The 22,766-nt window shown below is 43.2% G+C and overlaps 1 protein-coding gene across 4 annotated transcripts in view; it reads right to left on the reverse strand.

Moving 5' to 3' along the window:
- LOC311244594 (voltage-gated potassium channel subunit beta-2-like) overlaps positions 1–22,766 on the reverse strand; it is a gene marked incomplete at its 5' end in the record, with an annotated part of 317,065 nt that overhangs the window by 8,519 nt on the left and 285,780 nt on the right. For 2 of the 4 annotated variants that reach the window (XM_084334186.1, XM_084334188.1), the window contains 6 exons: positions 3,181–3,301; positions 4,334–4,428; positions 6,070–6,190; positions 9,616–9,701; positions 18,314–18,361; positions 21,767–21,853. In XM_084334186.1, the coding sequence (XP_084190312.1) occupies positions 3,181–3,301; positions 4,334–4,428; positions 6,070–6,190; positions 9,616–9,701; positions 18,314–18,361; positions 21,767–21,853 (558 nt within the window). The remainder of the gene's footprint in view (positions 1–3,180; positions 3,302–4,333; positions 4,429–6,069; positions 6,191–9,615; positions 9,702–18,313; positions 18,362–21,766; positions 21,854–22,766) is intronic. The other 2 variants (XM_084334187.1, XM_084334189.1) reach the window with 1 other exon arrangement.

Below are 22,766 nucleotides of genomic sequence, written 5' to 3' on the forward strand. Positions count from 1 at the left end.
GAGTGTAGGGGAGTCTCTGATGGACTGAGGGAGGGAGTTCCAGAGTCGGGGTGCAGTGCGAGAGAAGGCCCGATCACCAAAGTTTTTGAGTTTGGATGTCGGGACAGTGAGGGAGGCAGTGGAGGAGCTCAACGCCACTGAAGGTCACACCAAAGCACACATAGACAACTTTTTGAGACGTATTCGTTGTATAGACCACCGCAACACTTCTGGAAATCACGGAGGAGAGAGCGGGGGAGAAAATGTATGAATGTGGATGAGAGCCTTGCCATTAAGTGGTTGTAGCTACGGCTGTGGGGGTTCTGGAGACATGATCCAATAGACTTTTATACGCATGAGTCTCCTGAACATGGAGAGACCAATCCCACTTTCCCACAATCCCAGCACTTTGTCGGCCGATCTATAGTAACTTTTTCACACCTACTCCCGAACTACGCATGTGCAGATTGATGAACCTAGATCTCTGGACAATCGAGAGAGACTCTGTGGGCAATCTGCACATGTGGAGTTCGGGAGTAGGTGCGGAAAAGTGACTAGCTCGGCCGAGAAAGTGCCGATCGACTTGGGATTGGTCGCTCCGTGTTCAGGAGACTCATTCGTTGGATCATTTCTCCAGCACCCCCACAGCCGTAGCTACAACCACTTAATGGCAAGGCTCTCATCCACATTCATAAATGTTCTCCCCGCTCTCTCCTCCGTGATTTCAGAATACCGGAAGAGTTGCGGTGGTCTATGGCTGGATGTACTGAACTGTGACTTCCGTACCGTGAAGTTGCGGGATGAATACACGTACCGTTACACGCACCCCTTGTGAGGGTTTCAACCTCATCTAATATCACCATTTTTAATCACGGTTTCCTGGATTCAACAAGATTCTATGCAACTGTTATACTGTCTCAGAGGGCTGTGGTTCCCTATGCTGTTAAATATAATGATCCTGGCTAATCTTAATTTTCTCCAGAGGCTGCAACCGCAGAGAGAGAATGCGGTGCGGGGGAGGATAGAGCACACACCCAGAATGCCTTGCGGTCCGAGCACCCGTCAGTGTGCTTTTAACGGATGCATACTATGGTCATAGACCCTTTTTGTGATTGTAACGTTACTAGAGCTAGCCACAATAGACCCATTTGACTGTAGTTAGCAAAGTCAAAATACATAGCATGCTGGTCGCTAATGTTACCACTTTGTTCCGGCGCTGTGTTGTATCAAATGGAACATTTTACCGTTAGTGTCACATTTACATTTTTTTTTTAAACTTTAATTTTTTGCGTTTATCGCTTTTCTGGTCAAGCATGACCGACAGATACAGGGTGAAACGGGATATAGATCAGGGGAAGACATTCTGATGACGGCGGGTCCGGGAATCGAACTCGGAGTCCACCAGATCCGTGACGCAGCACGGTTTTCCCCGACGCTGAAATAGCGCCGAGATATGCGGTGAGCTACTGGAGCCCCCCCACATTTAAATTTTTACATTTACATTTAGTCATTTAGCTAACGCTTTCCTTTTATCCAAAGCGACTTGCGTGTTTTGTAATACAAGTCAGTAGGAAGGGTCCAACTCTATCAGCTGAGTAACAATGTTCATCAAAGTGTTCAGACTTGAGGGCTACAGTGTTGGGTGTATGTTAGTATATTAGGAAGAGTGAAGGTTAGTTATTATAATACATTTTTTCTTCATTTCAGATATTGATTGAAGAAGTGTGTTTTTAGTCGACGGCGAAAGATTGGTCAGGATTCGGCTGTCTTTCTAACTGCAGTCAAATGGGTCTATTTCACTAGTATGATAGTGGTTATAGGTAGATGCTTCATGTTCTGACCTGCTGATGATACAGTGATTTTATGTTCCATTTGATACAACACAGCATCGAAACTGAGTGGTAACATTAGTGACTAGCATGCTATGTTCAAGTTCAAGTTCAAGTTTCTTTATTAGTTGTCATACAGAAATACAGAATACTTTTGCATGAAATGCTTCTTTCTGTTTTGCTCCTGAGTGTGCTAGATAAAATAACAAGATAGTGTAAACTAGTATAATATAAGTATAAAATAGAAAGTCAAGTATGTAAACAAGTGTAAACCAAACAAAAATGTTCAATATACATATACAGTATATGTACAGTTACAGTCTATACTTCTGTACAGTCTATACAGTCAGCTACTATACAGTCCACTATTGTGGCCACCCACAAGTACAGTGTAGAATGGTGAGGTATAGCTTAGCTTGTGGTGCCACCTTGTGGTGGTGAGGTGCAATGAGGTGCATGGGATTGATGCCAATAAATATAAAGTGTGTGATAGTGTCTACAGTGGGTGCTACAGTGTGTTGTTTATTTAAAGTGAGTGTGTGTGGATGTGTGTTGTGGGTGTATTTTATGTTCTGTTATTGTTCATTGTTCATTGAGCATCCTGATGGCCTGGGGATAGAAGCTCCTTCTGAGTCTCTCTGTGCTTGCCATGAGACTCCGGTATCGCTTGCCTGACCGCAGCAGTTCAAAGAGGCAGTTGTTTGGGTGGCTGGGGTCTTTGATTATTCTCTTAGCCTTACCCATACAGCGCTTGTTGTAAATGTCTTGGAGAGTGGGAAGCCCCCCTCCAATTGTGCGTTCGGCTGAACGGGCCACTCTCTGTAGTCTGCTACGGTCTTGTGCAGTGCTATTCCCAAACCAGGAGGTGATATTGCCAGTCAGGATGCTCTCTATTGTGCATGAGTAGAAGTTCTTGAGGATGTATCTTGGCTTTGCTAACCACATTCAAATGGGTCTGTTTTTACTAGCACGCTAGTGGTTAGTTCTAGTAACGTTACAAACACAAAGAAGGTCTATGACCGTGGTACACGTGCGTTAAAAGCATCCCGACGGGTGCTCGGTCTTAGTCGGCATTCTGGGTTCCCCACAGTAGGGCATCTATCCCGTGCCGTGCACAGTGCCAAGCTCTACCAAGGCGGGAGCCATTTTCCATCAGTTTCAGGTTGACTTACCTGAGCCAACCACATTACAAAAAAGGGACAACAACTGAACCAATCCACTGGCGCGGTCAGACCGACCGACATACCACACACTGAACACGACTGAAGGAGGGACCGACTTACTGACACACGGTAGGAGTGGACAGACGAACGGGATAGGACGGACAGACAGAGAGAAAAAGAGAGAGCGGCAGGTGTTTGTTATTTTTTACCGATAGCGAGCTGGGGCAGAGTGCAGCCCAGCCGCTCGGCGATGGCCTGCAGCTCTTTCAGCTTCGCCTGCTGACGGCGCCCCTCCTCGCTCAGAATCTTGTCCTTCATCCACTGGTAACCCTGTAAGACCACAGTAGCGAATTACTATATTGTATATCACTTTAGGCTTGATATAGAACATCTCGCTTAAAAAAAATACAAAAAAACAACTCTCTATGGGGAAGGAAATGAATGGGGTTTGTCTTTCACAGGTGTCAATGGTTGCATCATTTTAGTGTTTGACTGGTTGAAGAAAAGAAAAAGGTAAGTGTTGTGAATTTGGTGTCTTTTTGTAATTTAGGTAAATCTTAAAAACATGTGTGTAAATCGCTAATCGTTAAAAGAGTGGAAGTCATTTGACACTGGTTGCAAACTTGTTCGCTAACATTAGCTGCTGCTAACAGGAAATTAGCCTTAAAAAAATTAAAGAAACCAGATCTCGGTGTGGCCGATCCCATACATTTTTTACACTGACCTTTTCCATAGATGAGGTGGTTGGATCAGGTGTCGTATTAAATATGGATCGGCCAGTGAAATATGGGCCGTTGCCACGGTAACATTATAAACGACAGTTTCATTATTAGCCATGTTAAGTGTCTAGTTAGGAAAATATTGTTTACATGCTTTAACATAACAGCCTACCTTATCTTTATTTGAGTGTATTTGTCTCCATTTGAATGGCTGATCTATCTGTTTGACACCGGTACTCCAAATATTGGCAGTTTAATGCAATCAAGTGAAACGTCACATAGGCAACTGGGTGGCAAAAACAGTTAAAGGGGCACTTCACAGAAAAAAATTGCTGATTTATTTTGCACATAATCTCACATATTCCAAGGCTCTAAGTCTAAACTGTTTTTCACACATTCATTTTGACAGTTATTGAGAGTTAATGAGTTTGAATATGGCCACCAGTGATGTCATCAGAGTACACTGAATCCTTGTGTTGTGTTAATTACTCAAATAAGGATTGCAATAGGCATTGACATTTTTTTTCATCTACATCAAATATCAAATAAAACCACAGAGCAATTAGGCACAAACGTGCCGATGGGACAGGTGTCTGCGGGACAACGGAATCATGCAAGGACTCCATCCAAGTGAGAGCATTACCTTTAGCGAGGCCCGTGAGCAAGGGGGCACCCCGCTGTCGTACTTCCCTGAGATGATACCACAGGCCAGAGGAGACCAGGTCATGGCTCCCACACCTGCACAAACACAAATGGTATATAGACGGCTTCAAAGTGACAGTATTGTAAAAGGACCCAAGTTTATTTCCTGTTGCAATGTTTGCTAATGTATAGTTGACAGAAAATACATTTGGATCCAAACTGTTCCCTCACAACAGAATTTTCGCGGTTATGTTTTGGTTGGAGGGAGTTCCAGAGCCTAGGAGTTGCCCTGGAGAAGCTAGATAGGTAGATCTGAGGGGTTGGTAGGGGGACAGGAGGTCTGTGAGATATGGAGCTATTGAGCTAGTTGTTTTTTTCAGGGTGTTCGAGATGGCTACAGCTCTTACAGTTGATCAGGAGAAGGAGTCACTATTCTAAAATGGTGGAGATCTTATTTTGGAGGAAATGAAACAAAAATATTTTAAAAAGAATTTAGAAAACTTTTGAATACATTTCTTTGCATATCCCTCACATGCATGTACTGTAGGCATGCAGGCCTTTTACCAGAGGAGCCGACAAGCACTTTCAGCCCTCTGTAGCAGGTTCAGTGCCTTGCTCAAGGTCACTTTGACAGGCACAGAGACATATATTGGCTGTTGTGAGGTATTGAAACTGTGATCTTCTGGGCCCAGGAGTTCAAAACTTTGAATCCCTATCTGATTGGATCAGATTTGAATTTTGGGAGGTTGAAAACCAAAAAACTGGATTAGGATCACTTTGATATCCGATCATATCAGGAAATAAAATCCCAGCTTTAATCTGGATCAAATCTTCAAAACGGGTATAGTTCAAACCGACAACACAGGATTTGGATCAGTTTGATCCCAAAAAAATGGATTATCTTGATCCCACCAGAGGGGTGGATTTCCAGTGGATTACCAGAGCAAAATGTACTATACAATTTATAAAAAAAATATGTTTCAATATAAATAGGATGGCAACGTTTGTTAACTGAAATAATACACAATTGTTTGCCTTCATATATAAATTATATTTAAAAAATGTTGTGGTGGCCTATTTTGTTTTCAACCAAATGTTGATGACATAAATGTTTATACTCATAAAAGTATCACAACAAAGATTGTCAATCACAAATGTAATTTAGATGAAAGAAAAAATATCTTCAACAAAAAAATCTGTCATCACCTTCAGCAAACTGAAACCTCACTTAGAATTCAGCTCCTCAAAGCACGCCTGGATGATCAGCTGCCTTTGAATTAATGTTTTTGTTGTTGTTACCCTAGTTTTTTGTATTACAATTCCATTATGATTTTATGTCCTTTGTGTATTTAACAATATAATTAGACATTATAGATGTCTCTGCAATGTGGTCTCTTGTCTTCCTTGTATTATTTTTCATATCGACTAGAATCAGATGGAGATCGGTAGGATTAAAGCACTGATATTCAGGATCTAGTAATCTTGAAAAGTCTGAATCTGGATCAGGTGGGTGATCCTATCCTGGATTGCTTTGAAATACAGGGACAAAATCTGGCCGAGTTGTCTCATCCTGGATCACAAAAAATGGGATTTAAAAATCTCATCGGATCAGATAGGGATTAAAACTTTTTGAACTCCTGGGGTCTGGTTACCACCGGACGGCCTTTCTAACCACCCGTCGCCCGCCTAAATGTGCTGCTAAAAAGGAAGCGTTGTCGCACTGCACCAGTGGCTCACCTATCTTGTGGTAGAGCTCGGGGAGCTGCACCTCCACCTTCTCCCTCTGGAACATGTGGTACTCTGCCTGCTCGCAGATGGGCGGGATCAGGTTGAACTGCCTCGCTACAGAGTACGCCTCCTGTGTAGGAAGGACACAAGGGAAGAGGGCTGGTGAGGTACAGTACCTGGCTGGTTCCCGCTTCGCTTGTTTCATATCACAGCCAGGCAAATGATCATAGACTGAAACTAACTTTGATCTCCCGGGGAGATGGTATGTCATGTTTATCATATTTTACTTACTCGGAAGCATTTTACATAAAATCCGTGCCACTTATTTGTCAAATGCTTAGCCGGAAGTTGTCGAAATGGTCCAACTTCCTAAAAAAACCGAGTCTGTCTTTTTGCATTTGGCTGTGATATGAAGTGAGCAAAGTGTAGCATACATATACAGCTGAGAACCAACAAGAACCATTTCCATGTCAAGAATCTATCCATCCTGGGGCGCCAGGGTAGCACACCACGTACAGCACTGTGGTGCAACACGGCCGTCCCAGGTTTGACTCCCGGACCCGGCGACCTTTGCCGAATGTCTTCCCCCATCTATCCTCCCATACTTCCTCTCTCTCTCTCTGCCGGACTGCCCGGAAAAAAACAATAAAATATCTACCAAAAACATAATAATAATAAAAAATAATAATATATCCATCCTGAGACTTGGATAGACTTGAGACCACCGTTTGTGCTACCTGAAGAAGCTTAAATAAGAGGGGGGGCAGCCATTTTGACTTGTCACAGGTGGGTAAAAGCTGTAAAGCTGTAACCTCTAGCTACGGATTGGGTTGGGAGGGTTACTTTTAAAATGTTATCCCTCAGAGCGCCAGGGTGGCGCACCACATACAGTGCTGCGGTGCAACACGGCCGTCCCGGGTTCGACTCCCGGACCTGGCAACCTTTGCCGAATGTCTTCCCCCTCTATCTCCCATACTTCTTCTCTCTCTCTCTGCCGGACTGCCCGGAGAAAAACAATACAAATCTACCAAAAACATAATAATACAAAAATTAAATAAAAATGTTATCCCTCACAGATTATTGGTAACTGTATCTACTTATCATAGTAATCAGGACTTCAGTGACATCATCTGATAACTTTCAATTGCTTTGGCTACTTCCCCTTCACAATCCACAGAATATGAAGCAGACAGTTTATCCCAATTACATTTTATTCTCAATTGGCTGCAATTTTGGTCATATTATTGTCATTGAATGATCATTACTAGAAATTTGAGAACAAAGTTTAATTGACAGCCGATGACAGAATGGGCTAGGCCATGTTTAGACGGAGAGAGTCTCAACAGAAACCGCAGAAGTCGTCTTGCGATCTCACTTTTAATTTTGCGTTTAGACTAGTGTTTTGGGAGGGAATTCTTCGTGCAGACAAGGCTGTAAAAGTGTAGTCGACTTGAGACGACAGAGCCCCGCTAACCCATACTGTAACTGAGGGGTACAATTCCCTGACTGTATTACTAGATATGATACTTACTACCACTACCTTTGTACTTAATATTCGGCCAGTACACGGCATAAATATATTATGATGAACACTGTCACGTAGATGAAACGGATCCAACACAAATTTACGAATTAGAAATAGGTCTTTATTTCTACACAGCGATGGTGTGTAGAGCAAGCACTTAATCAAATCAATCACATTTATGAATGGAATTAGTATGCACTTTTATGGCAAGAGTACTCGTCGGTATATCAATAGAGAATGTCCAATCTCTGGAGGCGCAGGTGGTACATATACGACCTGGAATAGTTTAAGGAATAACAGCAATGATACTTTAATGATTATATACTGGACACACTAAGGGGGGTTAATCCGGTCGCTTGTAAGCCGACAGGAGTAGGAGGGGGGGGGGGGGTAGAATCCGGCTGCCTCATCCGGCCAAGGGTATCCCAGGTGAACCCACTGTAGTGCCGTTCAATGCGCCGGCGATCCTTGGACCACAGATGAAAGCAGGTGGACTCTTTGTGGGCCGGCGTTCTCCGGTCCACGGAGGAGAGACGTGAAGCGACCTCGTCTTGCAGAGCATCTCCTCACCTTGCGTCCTCTCCAGGGGGGGGGGGGTTCCAACACACGGCAGTGTCGGGGGTCTTTATCCATGGAATAATCAAAGTATACAAAGCATAATCCGTGCCTGGGAAGGCGGGCTGTCGTCGGTAGAATAATCCGGTATACAGGTCCACTCGCTCGTCGGCTCTGGGGCTCCTCGGGTGCAGCTTCACGTGGGATCAACCACCCTGGATAAGCAGCCAGTTCTCTGCCCGAAACGATGGGGTACTGACTACGGTAGTATTCTCACCGCACGAAGCACTATATATTAACAGACTATTATTAGCTTAATAGACTACGTCCAACTCGACGATATAGTGCCAAATATGACTATTCAAATATTAATATACACGATGTCTCAATACCGATGGTAGGCGAACTTGGCCTTACTCCCACACGTGGCGTCGCGGGGAGGCTTTACGTCTGTGACTCTATTGGAGGGTAAGAAACTGGACTGAAAAGAAAGTCCTACTTTAGTAGCGCAGTATATATACGCACTATGAACAAATAGTCCCATTAGTGGTGCGGTAGTCAGATTCCTACGCGGAACTAGGACTTGTTCGTACATGTGGAGCGGTACGTTTGAACTGGGTCTGAGGGGTATGGCAGCCTGGCACCAAGGTCTCGACCAATAGTAGAATGGAGACTATTATGGGATGTTCAGTAGGCTAGAATGGATATTCAATGCATATTGTACAAGGAATATACAAGGGATATCAGGGAATATTAGAGAATATACAAATACAATTAAATATATATATATAAATAAATATATATATTCGGTTTAATCTGGCCCTTCACAACACATACGCTACACTGCCTCAGGTCGTTGAGACAACCAGGCATGCTGTGAAGACCCGCCCTACTCTGTCTCTGATTCGCAGACTGTGGTGGGGGAATGTGATTGGACCAAAGCAGAGTCACTCACAGACAGTGGCTCCAGTCACTAGTTGTGATAGCCACTGGACTGATTCTTGTGTATTTAAAAGTACTGCCAATGTAGCCTTCAGGTGATCTCCGTGGATAGAATCAGACATGCTTGTTCGCTTTGTTTACGCTTCTAGGCTACTGGCGCATGCCTCTGACGTAAGCAGTACGTGACGAGAGCCTTGAGAACCCTTTCGTCATAGTTTTATGCGGTTTGACTGTTCAGATGATAGCGCGAAGGTGTATCGTTTCTAGGATTTCCACCCAGGAAGGTGTTGCCGTATGAACAAAAGGCACATCCAAAAAAATATTTGTACGGATTCACCCGCAAGCGTTTCCGTCTAAACATGACCCATCACCACACCCATCACCAACTTTGTTCCATGACAAATAGCACAATTTCCATAGTTTATACTTGTAATGAAACACATTTTCCCAAACATTTTAGGACATGTATCCTGTATTTTCCGTAACCTACCCAGACCTGGAAAACACATGTTCTTCAGAGTGTGTGAACTCACCATGATCTCCATGGAGCTCCAGCGAGATGTGCCCCAGTACATAGTCATGCCCTGGTTAATCACGTGAGTCATCGCCCTCACCGTCTCTACACAACAAAACAACACAAAACAGCTGAGGTTAACACAGATACAGTAGAGAGAGAGAGAGAAAGAGAGAGAGAGAGAGAGAGAGAGAGAGAGAGAGAGAGAGAGAGAAGGGGTAGATGGATAAATACACATTATCTTGTCTGCTGGCATTCAGGACAGGAGCACAGAAAGGTCAGCAGGACCATGTAGATACAGGACTGTCCTGCATGAGACATATTATGCTAACAAAAAAAGAAAGAAGGAGCACAGCCTTGACTGGGACTGTTCCTCCAGCTCAAAGACTACGGCTGTTAGACAACCATAGAGACTGAGATCATGTTTTGTATGTTTTTACCTAAAAGTCAAGTAAAGGGGGAGCTCCCGTAGCTCACCGCATATCTCTGCGCTATTTCTGCGTCGGGGAAAACCGTGCTCGTCACGGATCTGGGAGACACGAGTTCGATTCCCGGACCCGCCGTAATTTCTCAGAATGTCTTCCCCTGCTCTACATCCCATTTCAACCTGTTTCTGTCGGTCATGCTTGACCAGAAAGGCGATAAACGCTAAAAAATAATAATAATAAAGTTTAAAAAAAAAAGAAAAAAAAAAGTCAAGTAAAACTGGCTCTGTCCACAGAACAAGCTAAAATGACATGCAAGAAGAACACACTGTACATTTTTCGCGGGCTGGGGGTGATGGTGTGATTGTGTGTGTGTTTGAGGGAGGCAGGGTGTGATGGTGTGGTGTTTGTGTGTTTGAGGGAGGCAGGGTGTGATGGTATGTGTGAGTGTTTGAGGGAGGCAGGGTGTGATGGTATGTGTGTGTGTTTGAGGGAGGAAGGGTGTGATGGTGTGTGTGTGTGTGTGTGTGTGTGTGTGTGTGTGTGTGTGTGCGTGTGTGTGTGTGTGTCTGTGTTTGAGGGAGGAAGGGTGTGATGGTGTGTGTGTGTGTGTGTGTTTGAGGGAGGCAGGGTGTGATGTGTGTGTGTGTTTGAGGGAGGCAGGGTTTGATGGTGTGTGTGTGTTTGAGGGAGGCCGGGTGTGATGGTGTGTGTGTGTTTGAGGGAGGCCGGGTGTGATGGTGTGTGTGTGTTTGAGGGAGGCCGGTGTGATGGTGTGTGTGTTTGAGGGATGCAGGGTGTGATGGTGTGTGTGTGTGTGTGTGTGTGTGTGTGTGTGTGTGTGTGTGTGTGTGTGTGTGTGTGTGTGTGTGTGTGAGGGAGGCAGGGTGTGATGGTGTGTGTGGGTGTGTGTGTTTGAGGGAGGCAGGGTGTGTGCAAAGATAAACAGAACCAAACCAATAGTAACAAAAGAACAGTGTCCCGACAGCCTCTTTACCTTTTACCATGACAGTGGAAACTCACACATGTCATCATGAGTCCACAGTATTGTCATGTGTTACTTTCTATTTAGAAGAACACCAGTCAATAACAATGAACCAAGTTAGTTACAACCTTTTGTCTCCAGTCTGCATGAGGATCAGTATTTATAAAATCACCCGGACATTGGAGTCGGGATCTAGGGTCTTTATTCAGATTATTATGAATGAGATATGAATGAGACAAAAGTGAGAATAAGACATGGGAAATCCTGTTTGCAAAGTTGCTCCTAACTGTTCCTAACTGTCCAATAAAAAATGAATCATGTTACAATCGATGCATTTTCGATTACATTTATTTTAGTTTGAATTATTTGTCTGCTCCAAAACATATACTGTATTAATGTGGACACACTGACTCACAGCCTACTGTGGGTGAGTTTCAGTGACCAGCGTAGCAGCAGTGCAGAGATATTCCATTCGAAAGTTTCACAGGGAGGCTAGCGTGATGGTGTGATAACCACTATGTCTATGCTGTAGTGAAGGAGATAATAGGTCCTTCAGAGAGGACACGCCAACGGCACCACTAAGCTCTGAAACCCATTATCTACAATGGCTTGTGCCACTGTTGGAAAAGTGTGTGGATCCCAGGCAGGAGAACTTACACAGTTAATCACGGAGACTACGGATAGCGCCAAGGTCCAGGTGAAAAACACACGCCTAAGGTTGTGATCACATTAGACGCCTTTTGACCATGAGCCTCGTGTTTTTGGAGTGACACTTTTTCGGTGTGCTCTCAGTTGAAAACGTTTCAACTTTGGCAACGGAGCACACCGACATCAATTTCACCTTCTTGTCGATGGACCGATCAAATCAACCGAGGGGAGGGATTACAAATCTGAGGTATCTGAAGAGAAATGGACAGCAAAAAAAACCAATCAATAATGGAGGAGAAGCTAGTCTTGGCAGTTTCCGACAAACCTTGTTTGTACTACCAGGTCTTACCACGACCGAGATATGAACAGCCTGGAGGGCTATATGTAACTATGTAACATTAGCTGAGGTAGCAATGGTAATGAGTGGTATCAACCGTTGCTCCCTGTGCGCCCTGTGTACTTTACACTTTCTATGTGATCACAGCCTAAGGGTGTCTGAATGTGAAGAACACATGCAGAGGTTGTGGGACCAGCGTGAGGATGTGATGCAGGGGGCAGGAGGATGTGATGCAGGGGGCATGAGGATGTGATGCAGAGTAGACGACAGAGTACAGCAACTTGCAATGGGCCTGGTCTTCAAGATACACTACACGACCAAGGTATCCATGTACATGTCAAAATACTTCCCAAAGGTCAGTGAATACCACGATCACAACACCAGAGGGAGCTCCACAAATCATGTCAAACCCAGATTCGGCTCAAACAAGGGACTAAACACGTTTCGCAATTATGCCACATCAATGTGGAACGCCCTACCCAAAGCTGTAAAGGAATGTGAATCACTACCCACTTTCAAAACCACTCTCAAAGAACACCTACGGGAGACTGCAATTCGAAACTGGCCCCTATAAATGTCCTAACCCAACCCCCTCCAATGTGCAGTAATTTACCTAGTATGGTTTTGTCAATATTCCAATGTACAGTTTTGCTTGTACAGTTGTACAGTGTTCCCCCCCCCAACCCCCTCCAATGTACAGTAAATTACCTAGTATGGTTGTCAATATTCCAATGTACAGTTTTGCTTGTACAGTTGTACAGTGTTTCCCCCCCCCAACCCCACCCAACCGCCTCCAATGTACAGTTTTTACGTCAAATGTATATGTAGACTCCTTTACCTATAAGCCTACTGCGAGGGGCAAGTGGGCTGGCTTGAGTTAGACGCGTGCTTGAAGAATTCAATGTCCAGAGTGCTCGTATCATTTTCGATATGCCAATCCTTTTATTGACCTTTATCAACCAAATAATATAATACAAAAAACTCTTTTCCTAATTACACTGAACGCCGACCTATACGGCACATCAACACGAACACGGTCAAAAACTGTTTGGCTATCCCCTTGCACACCTGCCGCTCGTCACCCACTGATCAGTATAAATGGGTAACCAACCCCTGTGGTGGTTGCCATGGTGACTGAAAATGCCACACCTCTGCACCGTAAGTACAAATAAAATGAAATAAACAGAAAGGCTTTTTGGCTCCAACAGTATATACTCCCTTTTCTGGACTCTTTTTGTATCACAAACAGTACTGTATTTGCAAATCTGGTATGTCATAAATGTATAGATGTAGCAGTACTGTCTATCTGTATGTCATGTATGTCATATATGTCCTGATGAATTGAAAATGGGGGACCCTGATGTAAACGAGACGAAAGTCTTTCTCTGGTCTGCATCCCCTTAACAATTGTGTGTATTGAGCTGTAATGTACCCATTCTGCAATCTGTTAATAAAGTTTTCAATCAATCAGTCAATCAATCAATCAATCAGGGGGCAGGAGGATGTGATGCAGGGGGCATGCGGATGTGATGCAGGGGGCAGGAGGATGTGACGCAGGGGGCAGGAGGATGTGATGCAGGGGGCAGGAGGATGTGATGCAGGGGGCAGGAGGATGTGACGCAGGGGGCAGGAGGATGTGACGCAGGGGGCAGGAGGATGTGATGCAGGGGGCATAAGGATGTGATGCAGGGGGCAGGAGGATGTGATGCAGGGGGCATGCGGATGTGATGCAGGGGGCAGGAGGATGTGACGCAGGGGGCAGGAGGATGTGATGCAGGGGGCAGGAGGATGTGATGCAGGAGGATGTGATGCAGGGGGCATGCGGATGTGATGCAGGGGGCAGGAGGATGTGACGCAGGGGGCAGGAGGATGTGACGCAGGGGGCAGGAGGATGTGATGCAGGGGGCATAAGGATGTGATGCAGGGGGCAGGAGGATGTGATGCAGGAGGATGTGATGCAGGGGGCAGGAGAACCACTGTTCTATACAATCTTCCTTGAAATCCAACAACTAATTGTGTATTTTCGATATTTTATTGCCACTAGTTTGAAATAAGACATGTTAACTCACTCTGCGCCATCCACGTATATATACGTGTTTGCTCGCCATGTGTTGAACGCCAATCACGTATATACGTTATTTGGTCCGTTTTCCTTCTTTTCCGATTTTTGATATTCTATTCAGTGTCACGGACCTCTATGTTACCGTTAAAAGGCATACTGGGACCCCGAGAGTGCAATACCGGCCAGATCCTGCTAGGTGGCAGTATCGCCCACCCTTTGAAACCCTGTTCCAGATCTGTGTCACATCTAAACCCCTCCGAGCTGAGAATTTGTTACCAGGCAACTCTAGCGGTTCACCCGATCACATTGGAACGCGTCCATGCATGTCCATGAATGTGTTGTGCCGGATTATGTCGGGGACCCGATGGACACCAATACTGGAAATCGCGATCAGACAATTGGAATATTCTTTTTGGAATACCCCCGATCAAAGGTAAGGACTATCTGACGTCAATTCCACCTTGATCCTACAATGATTTCATATCGATCCAGTCGACATATGTAGTATTCAAAACGAATGCCGTTGATGATGATCAGAGCATCAAAAAACTACCCCCCACCAGTGTTAATTTTGGCAGCTATTTTAGTTTTAGTCTTAGCCATGTGTCAAGTGCTCCTTTTTCGTTTTCATCATATCTAGTCATCTTCATTTATTTTTCGTTTAGTCAGTTTTAGTCAACTAAATGTCTGAGCATTTTAGTCTTAGTCAGTTTTTGTCTCAATTTTGTCTTTTTTGTTTTAGTCTAGATTTAGTCGACGAAAACGGATGACATTTTTGTCTATTTTTAGTTAATGGAAAAAAACGTGTCAGAAATAGTCAACATGGAACATTTTCTGATTTAAATTGCGTATTTATTTTTTAACCTAGGGGAATCTGAGTCGGCGGCACAAGTGATACACAGGAAGTATATATGTTGGTGTAGACATGGTCCAATGTATTGTTGCTCCTACAGTACAGTATATGTTGGTGTAGACATGGTCCAATGTATTGTTGCTCCTACAGTATATGTTGGTGTAGACATGGTCCAATGTATGCATCAAAGAGAGCATTACGGATGTGGTGACGTTGTTTCTGACCAGAGAGACGACGCTGAACTCTGTCTGTCTTCTGTTTGCTGTGTCTTTCCTTTCTCTCTGCCATGTCCTCTCTCTGCTGTGTCTGTCCTCTCTGTCATGTCTGTCCTCTCTCTCTCTGCTGTGTCTGGCAGCTGTTTATTCTATAACAGGATACTGTAAACTAAGTAAACAGAACACACAGTAGTACTAGTAGTAGTACACACTGATTGCAATCTGCTTGCATAAAAACATTATATAAAATCACATTCTGAGGTCAGTGTTAAAGTGCCACATGGAAGAGGTCTGGTTAGTGGTTAGAGTTAGAGGTGGTCTAGGTCTGGTTAGGGTAACTTAGGGGTAGTTAAGCATTCATTATAATTTATTATTATTATTTAGATAGATGGATGTAAAGGGCTAGACCAGGGGTGCCCAACCTTTTTTGAACCAAGATCTACTTTTTTATTTACCACCTAGCCCGAGAGCTACCAGCCAAAATTGTATATTGTAAGCCGTCATTTGAGGCTTTATAAAAGCAGCATAATGAACACAAATCTGTCAGTGCCGAGTCCGACCTCATCTTAAATAACAAACAGCATTGCTTGTTGTAGTTAACAAGGAGAGGAAGAGTTGATTTAGCAAAAAAAATACTTTTTTTTTTAATAATCAAATTTTATTAATCAAGATCTACTTGAAATCAGACCGCAATCTACCTGTCGATCGCGATCGACTGGTTGGGCAGTGGGCACCACTGGGCTAGACCAACTCTTAACCCCTATCCGGACCTAGACCACCTCTAAGTCACAACCCTAACTTAGGGGTTAAAGTTAGAGGTGGTCTAGGTCTGGTTAGGGGTTAGAGTTAGAGGTGGTCTAGGTCTGGTTATACTGATCCGATACCAGTGCATACATAATTTTTTTTTTTATATTATATAAATTATAAAACTTTTTTTCCTTTCTTTTTTACAGCTACTGTTTTATATACACTGTTTTTTTTAGTAATAACTAGAAAGTAATGGTATTTATTCAACAACAGCTGATTGTATAGATTAGTATTAGTATCATTAATTGACAACTAAGCTCAATGAGTTCACCCACGGAATGGTTGTTGGTACATTGGTTCGGCACGGACGTTACACGTTGTTGCGCACTTCCTATCCAGTCGGCTCCGTTTAGGTTAGCTCCTAGCAGAGGCTCTGTTGTGATTTTTAATGCAAAATAAATATTCAACATTCTCTTTTGAGACTCCGCCTCAGACTCTTAGCTAAACATTGTCACCGGTATGGCTGTCTGCATTATGTCATTAATTGTGTGCGAGAGGTCGATCAGTTAGCCACATTAGCGTGAGCTAGCTTAGCCACTAGCTAACGCGAGCTAGATGGAAATACAAACAATGTAACGTTACTGGTGAATAAGTGATTTGCCTTGGAATACTCCTTTGCCAACTTGATGTACTTTGCTTGCAGGTCTGCAGCTGGATTATGAATAGTCCCAACTTTAGCCAAGGTAACGTTCAGCTAAAACTAGCTTTTCAAATAGCGCCATCACACTGCTCCGTCGGGATGATGGCATTAAGAAAAGTTATAATTATTTTGTCTCGTCTTGTTTTAGTCAACAATATCAACATACATGAAGAGAAATTTCGTCCTGGTTTTTGTAAATTACATTTTTGTGTCCTCAGTTGTGGTCAACGATATTTAATAAACTATTTAGTCTCGTTAGCGTGACATGGTCTTCAATAACGTGACGTCACGTCTCGTTGTCGTCATGAAAAAAACCTTCGTTGACGAACATCTTTCGTCATCAATTTAGTCAACAAAATTATTCATGATGAAACATAATACCTATTATATACCTTTGATTTGGAAACAGTAGCATGTCCGGGCGAGCAACACAAACGCATTTAGCAAAATGCACACATCGCTCCATAGCACCGTTTTCAGGAATTAGCCAGGATCACTCTGAAACTATACAATATTCACGACGGGATAACACGCGAATGTATACATGAAAAAATTTATTCTTTTTCACATGTTGATGTGAAAATATAAATTTAACATTTTATTTTATTTTTTATTTTTTTTATTGGCAACCCAATAAAAACGGGTCCGCGACCCGTTTTTATTGGGTTGTGAATAAAAAAATAAATAAAAAATAAAATAAAATGTTAGAACATTACATTTTTTATATTTTTTTTATAAAAAAGCTGTAGATGTGTTGATTCAGTTGGGCAACACTGAACTAGGCTGTCTCGCCTTAAATATAATAATTATTATTATCATCTACAACAATTAAAAGTAGTTTCTAATTTTATAATTTATACTTTTCATTGTACTGTAATCCATGTATCCATAATTGTTACATGTTACAAGTTATTTGTGATAAGCAACCTGAAGAGAGATAAAAAGAAACACGCAGAGACACAGAGACATCTGTGTTGAATTGAAAACGATAAAACCAAATGATAAAAAGATAAAGAAAAAGGTGAAACGTCCCGTTCATTCAATAAACCTTCTCCACAGAATGTTTGTGCAAGATTCTCGGGAGGATCCGCATGACAGGAACAGTTACTAGATCTACAGTGTTCCACCAGCTCTACTTCTACCACTAGAGGGGGTCCAGCATTTTATGGGTGCAAGGAAGGTTTTCACAAAAGGAAAAAAAGGGCAGGAGACTTTAAAAAAGGGCAGGAGACAGGGCGGCTGGGTGGTGCAGCGGACTAATCGCTCGTCACCAACGCGAGAGACACTGGTATCGAATCCCGCTGTCAGCGTTGCCTCCAGCTTGGCCGGCCGTCATACTGGCTCAATTGGCAGAGTCAGCGGGAGGGAAGCCGGTGGGGTGGTATTCTGGTCGTTGTAAACAGGTCGGTCAAGGCGCCTGCACAGCGAGGGAGGGAGATGGTGAGGGTAGTGTGACCTCCCACACGTTACACCTCACCAATGAGAGTCCGCGCTGGCAGGTGCAAAGATGCTGCTGGCTGTCTCCTATGTATTGGAGGAAGCATGTGATAGACCGACCAGTGGGGGGCAAATGCGAGCAACGACCAGGAAGGGGAGGGGGGAATTGGCATAACGACTAAATTGGGATGGGAGAAAAACACAGGAGGAGAAAAAGTGGATAAAAAAAAAGGGGCAGGAGACTTAATTCACTGCCATAAAATGCCTCTCTTTCTTTTTTTAAGAGGTGGTGAGAGGGCACTGTGTACCTTCTATGATGAATGTTCTGGACTTTGAGGAGATGTGAAATGGGTCTCCTGGTGACAAAACAACAACAAACCAAACAACAAAAGTCTGTGAAGAGTCTGTGAATGACAAAGACAACAATCCTCTGACCCTCACATGATGCACGACAACCAAGATCTTCTTCTTCTTCTTTTATTTGGGTCACAAACCTGTTATTTCAGCGGATTACCAAACTGAAATCCTGTAGCAATTAATTTAAGCCTCTAGTCTAATCGACAAAATATGCATGTTTTGGCAACCACAGACCACCTATTGTCACAGGCCGTATAGGAAAGAGCATTTTGACAATATTTCTTACCTGCACTCGCGGACTGAGCGGCATAGGAGGTCCTTTGTCCCCACTGCCATCAGACTGTACAACAGCGCAATATAGTGCGGGGGACCTTGACTCCTGACCTGTTCCCTGTTCCCCACACACCTGTTTTTGCACCTGTTTTTTTACACCTGTTTTTATACACCGGTTTTTATACACCTGTTTTTATACACTTGTTTTATACACCTGCTTTTATCTCATCACGCTCTTATTGATATTGATAGATATGATTTAATATAATTTTATCATGTGCTTATTTTTTATTCATGATATAACGTGAAACAACTGAATGAGAACTGTCAATGTCTGTATACTGTGTGAGCTGTGAGATACCCTGAATTTCCCCAAGGGATTAATAAAGTATCTATCTATCTATCTATCTATCTATCTATCTATCTATCTATCTATCTATCTATCTATCTATCTATCTATCTATCTATCTATCTATCTATCTATCTATCTATCTATCTATCTATCTATCTATCTATCTATAAAAGTCCCAAGAAGCAGGTGCCTCCATAACAAATGATCCTGAATGCAACCTTCATTTTTAAAGATGCAGCAACCGCCTTTGACCTCCACCTGGTGTGTTTACATTGCTGGATCACTCTAACATACAAACTGTGAGAATAGTATGATGACCAGACATCATAACATCTGAATGGAGTTTTGGATTACGTAAACCAAGTTGTATAACCCATGCAGTGATGACCGGACGTCTTTCCCAGCAACAAGTAACATTACACAGGTCCAGTTACATTATACATTATGCTAGATAGCAGTGTTGATAACAGAGGTTGTCCGAAGTAGCTGTCTGCCAACAAAGATATTGTTTCATCGGAGAACACTTTTAATTACAAAATGGATCACCATTCTACGTTATTGATAAGTACTCGATGATTACTTTTTTTTTTTTTTAACTTTGACCATTCCGCTGGTTCTTTTTTGCGTTTATCGCTTTTTCTCTGGTCAAGAATGACCGACAGAAACAGGTTGAATGGGGGTACAGATGGGGGGAAGACACTCTGAGAAAGTTACGGCTTTGTCCGGGAATCGAACTTGCTACCCCAGATCCGTGACGAGCACGGTTGTCCCCGGCGCTGTTCTTTGGTCTGATCTGTGTCTTTAGAAGACGTGCACCCAAGGCCAGCTTCAATTAGGCATGTCTGATCAAGATTAAATGGCAGAGTTATTGGGATGGACCAGATGCCAGCAGCTCAAGTCATAGCCTGACCTCATTCTCAATATGTCTGATCACATCCTCAATAACTTCAGTTCATCCTCTCCATCTGAAATATTCAACTGGAGCGACTTTACTCAACAATTACATACCATACCAATATAGATAATAGATACCAATTTCCTCTCTGTGCGTTCAGTAGAAAGCTATCCGGCTGCAAACTAACCTAGCTTAGCACAAATTAATGGAAGCGGATACGGATCAGCTATCCTAGCTTAATGGATTGGATTTTCATATAGCGCTCTTCATGACACCCCAGTGACCCCAGAGCGCTTACAGAGTCCATTATTCGTTCATACACAGTCATACCGTCATGGCCGCCTAGTTATAGTTGAAAGTGGGGGTGCAAGATTTTTTTTTATTCTTTTTTTTTATTTATTTTTTTCCTTTTTTTTTGGGGGGTGGTTTGGAGGGGGTCCGGCACGACCCCCTCCACGGCAGATTTTTTTACATTTAATGAACACCTGTATGTGCAATTTCCTGCAATATAGAGCCTTCAATCTTGACCAAAATAAAGCTGCTCTTTTCACTATAAAACTCAATTACTAATAATAACTTTCCCGATCCTCCCGAAGCACCTCCGTTCACATCCCCAGCAGCAGTAGCAACTTGTGAACGGACTAGCAACAACAACAACAACAACAATTCATTGACGCTATCAATAGCCCGCCCCAGTCAGCGCGGCGGCTGAATGAATGAATCATTGCGCTATCAATAGCCCGAGTCAGCGCGGCGGCTGAATGAATGAATGAAAACTTTATTTAACAGATTGCAGAATGGGTACAATACAGTACGGCTCAATACACACAATTGTTAAGGGGATGCAGACCAGAGAAAGACGTTTGTCTTGTTTACATCAGGGTCCCCCGGCCTCACCATACGAGAAATATTCAGTTTCAATCTGTTTGCGCATTTAGTATACAGTCACAGTGTTCGACTTACGTAATGATCCATTTTGATGTAAAACGCAGAAGAATAATCCTCACAAAGTCACAATGTTATCCAATATCCAGTCTGAAACTTTTCTTCATTGAAACGCCAAACGAGGCATTCGAAAAAGCCGCCTCCCCTTTTCCAACATGTCGTATACGTCATGCAGAGGGACCGTGGGGCACTGGATCAAACCATTAAATGTGGGGGGTCACACAATCTTTGGAAACTTAAAAACTTGCTATTAAGTGTCATTGCGTATTATTAATTTGATTGAAATTACGTAGTTATGGTTAGATTTATATATTCATATGATCAAAAAGTGGAGGAGCAAAAGCACAAGTTTGCCCCCCCAAGCTCAATAGTGGTGGGGCACCTGCTTCGACTGCTCCATTATGTAGGCGCCTATGATACCGGTGGTGGTAAGCTACAATTGCAGCCAGAGCTGCCCTGAGGCAGACTCACGGAAGCGTGGCGAATAATCATCGCCTACGGCCCCTCCGACCACCACCAACATTCATTCACATGCATACACATTCCAACTCCGGGGGAGGTGCTTTTGGCCAACAGCTATGCTAGCTGATCCATATCTTCTTCTATTCATTTATGCTAAGCTACCTAATACTGTTATCACCATTATTACCATGTTCTATCACTATGTTCTATTATTATTACATTTTCTGCCTGTACCTCCCCTCCCCCATGCTGCTATGACATCTGGATTTCTTCATGGGGATTAATAAAGGAACACTTGACTTAACCCTCCCTTATTTGGGCAGGGGAAATTACGACACGCATGAGGTCTATTTGAGAGCCCTGTTCTTTTTTTTTATTCTTCTTTTGCAGAATGTCCCTAGCAGGGGAAAAAAGGCAATCCTTTCCACTGTTGTACTTTGAAGGTAGTGTCATTCTGAATAAGTGCCTACAGTATACCTTCCATTGGCGTGTTGGGGTCCGGTCGATTCGCGAAGACCACATCCACGTACTCCAACTGAAGTCTCTCCAACGATGCTCTGAGGCCTGTTTTGTGAGAACATGGGAGTATTTCGTTTAATCATATCGTAATATAGGATACTGATGCGTCAGCTCGTACAATCGCGTGACACTGACATTTGTGTGTTTCAAGATGCATGTCGAAGCTAAACGCTTGTGTGAGGGCCTATGTCTTTCACATGAATAAAGCCCTCTGTTTCACTATGACATATGATATGCCTTACATACCTGACATGACAGTGATATGTCATATTATGTCAGCTTGTACATAGTGAGACATTGTTTTATAGACGATAGATGTGACTCCAGGAACATTGTAGATGGAACCTTCAACCTTGTGAGGCCCAAGTCATCGGTCACTTGAGGTTGAACTGCAAATGGCAATTGGCAATGGAGGACACATGAGAATAACTGTCCAAATCTTTTGATGAATGCCAGCCATAGTCAGCAGAGGCAGGAATAACATTACAGGTTAAGTCTGTGATGTTATCAAACAGCGCCCTCTAGGAGCCCCACTTGGTATTGCACTTTGTTTACATTTGTTGTTTTGGTGTGATGTGTGGGGTTGAAGTTGAGTGGGTATATAGGGGATGGGTTGCTATTGCTGGCCACACATCAGGCTCTGTTAACAGAGGTCTGGAGAAATTCACACTATAATAGTTACTAAACTCCAACGCACACATCAGACCAGGTCGCTGTTTGATGACATTATAGATTCTACCTTTAACTTGATAGCTAGCAGGGCTCATCATCTGTTACACCGTACACCCCCCTTCCCTCTTTACTGCTAGATGCAATGTTTTAGGATAGAGATGTCCGATATTATCGGCCTACCGATATTGGCATTAAAATGTAATATCGGAAATGATCGGTTTAAATTATATTATTATAATTTTTTATATATTTCTTTTTACATTTATTTAACCTTTATTTACCCAGG

This window comes from Notolepis coatsorum, assembly GCF_963971535.1.
Source record: "Notolepis coatsorum genome assembly, chromosome: 17".
Lineage (NCBI taxonomy): Eukaryota > Metazoa > Chordata > Actinopteri > Aulopiformes > Paralepididae > Notolepis > Notolepis coatsorum.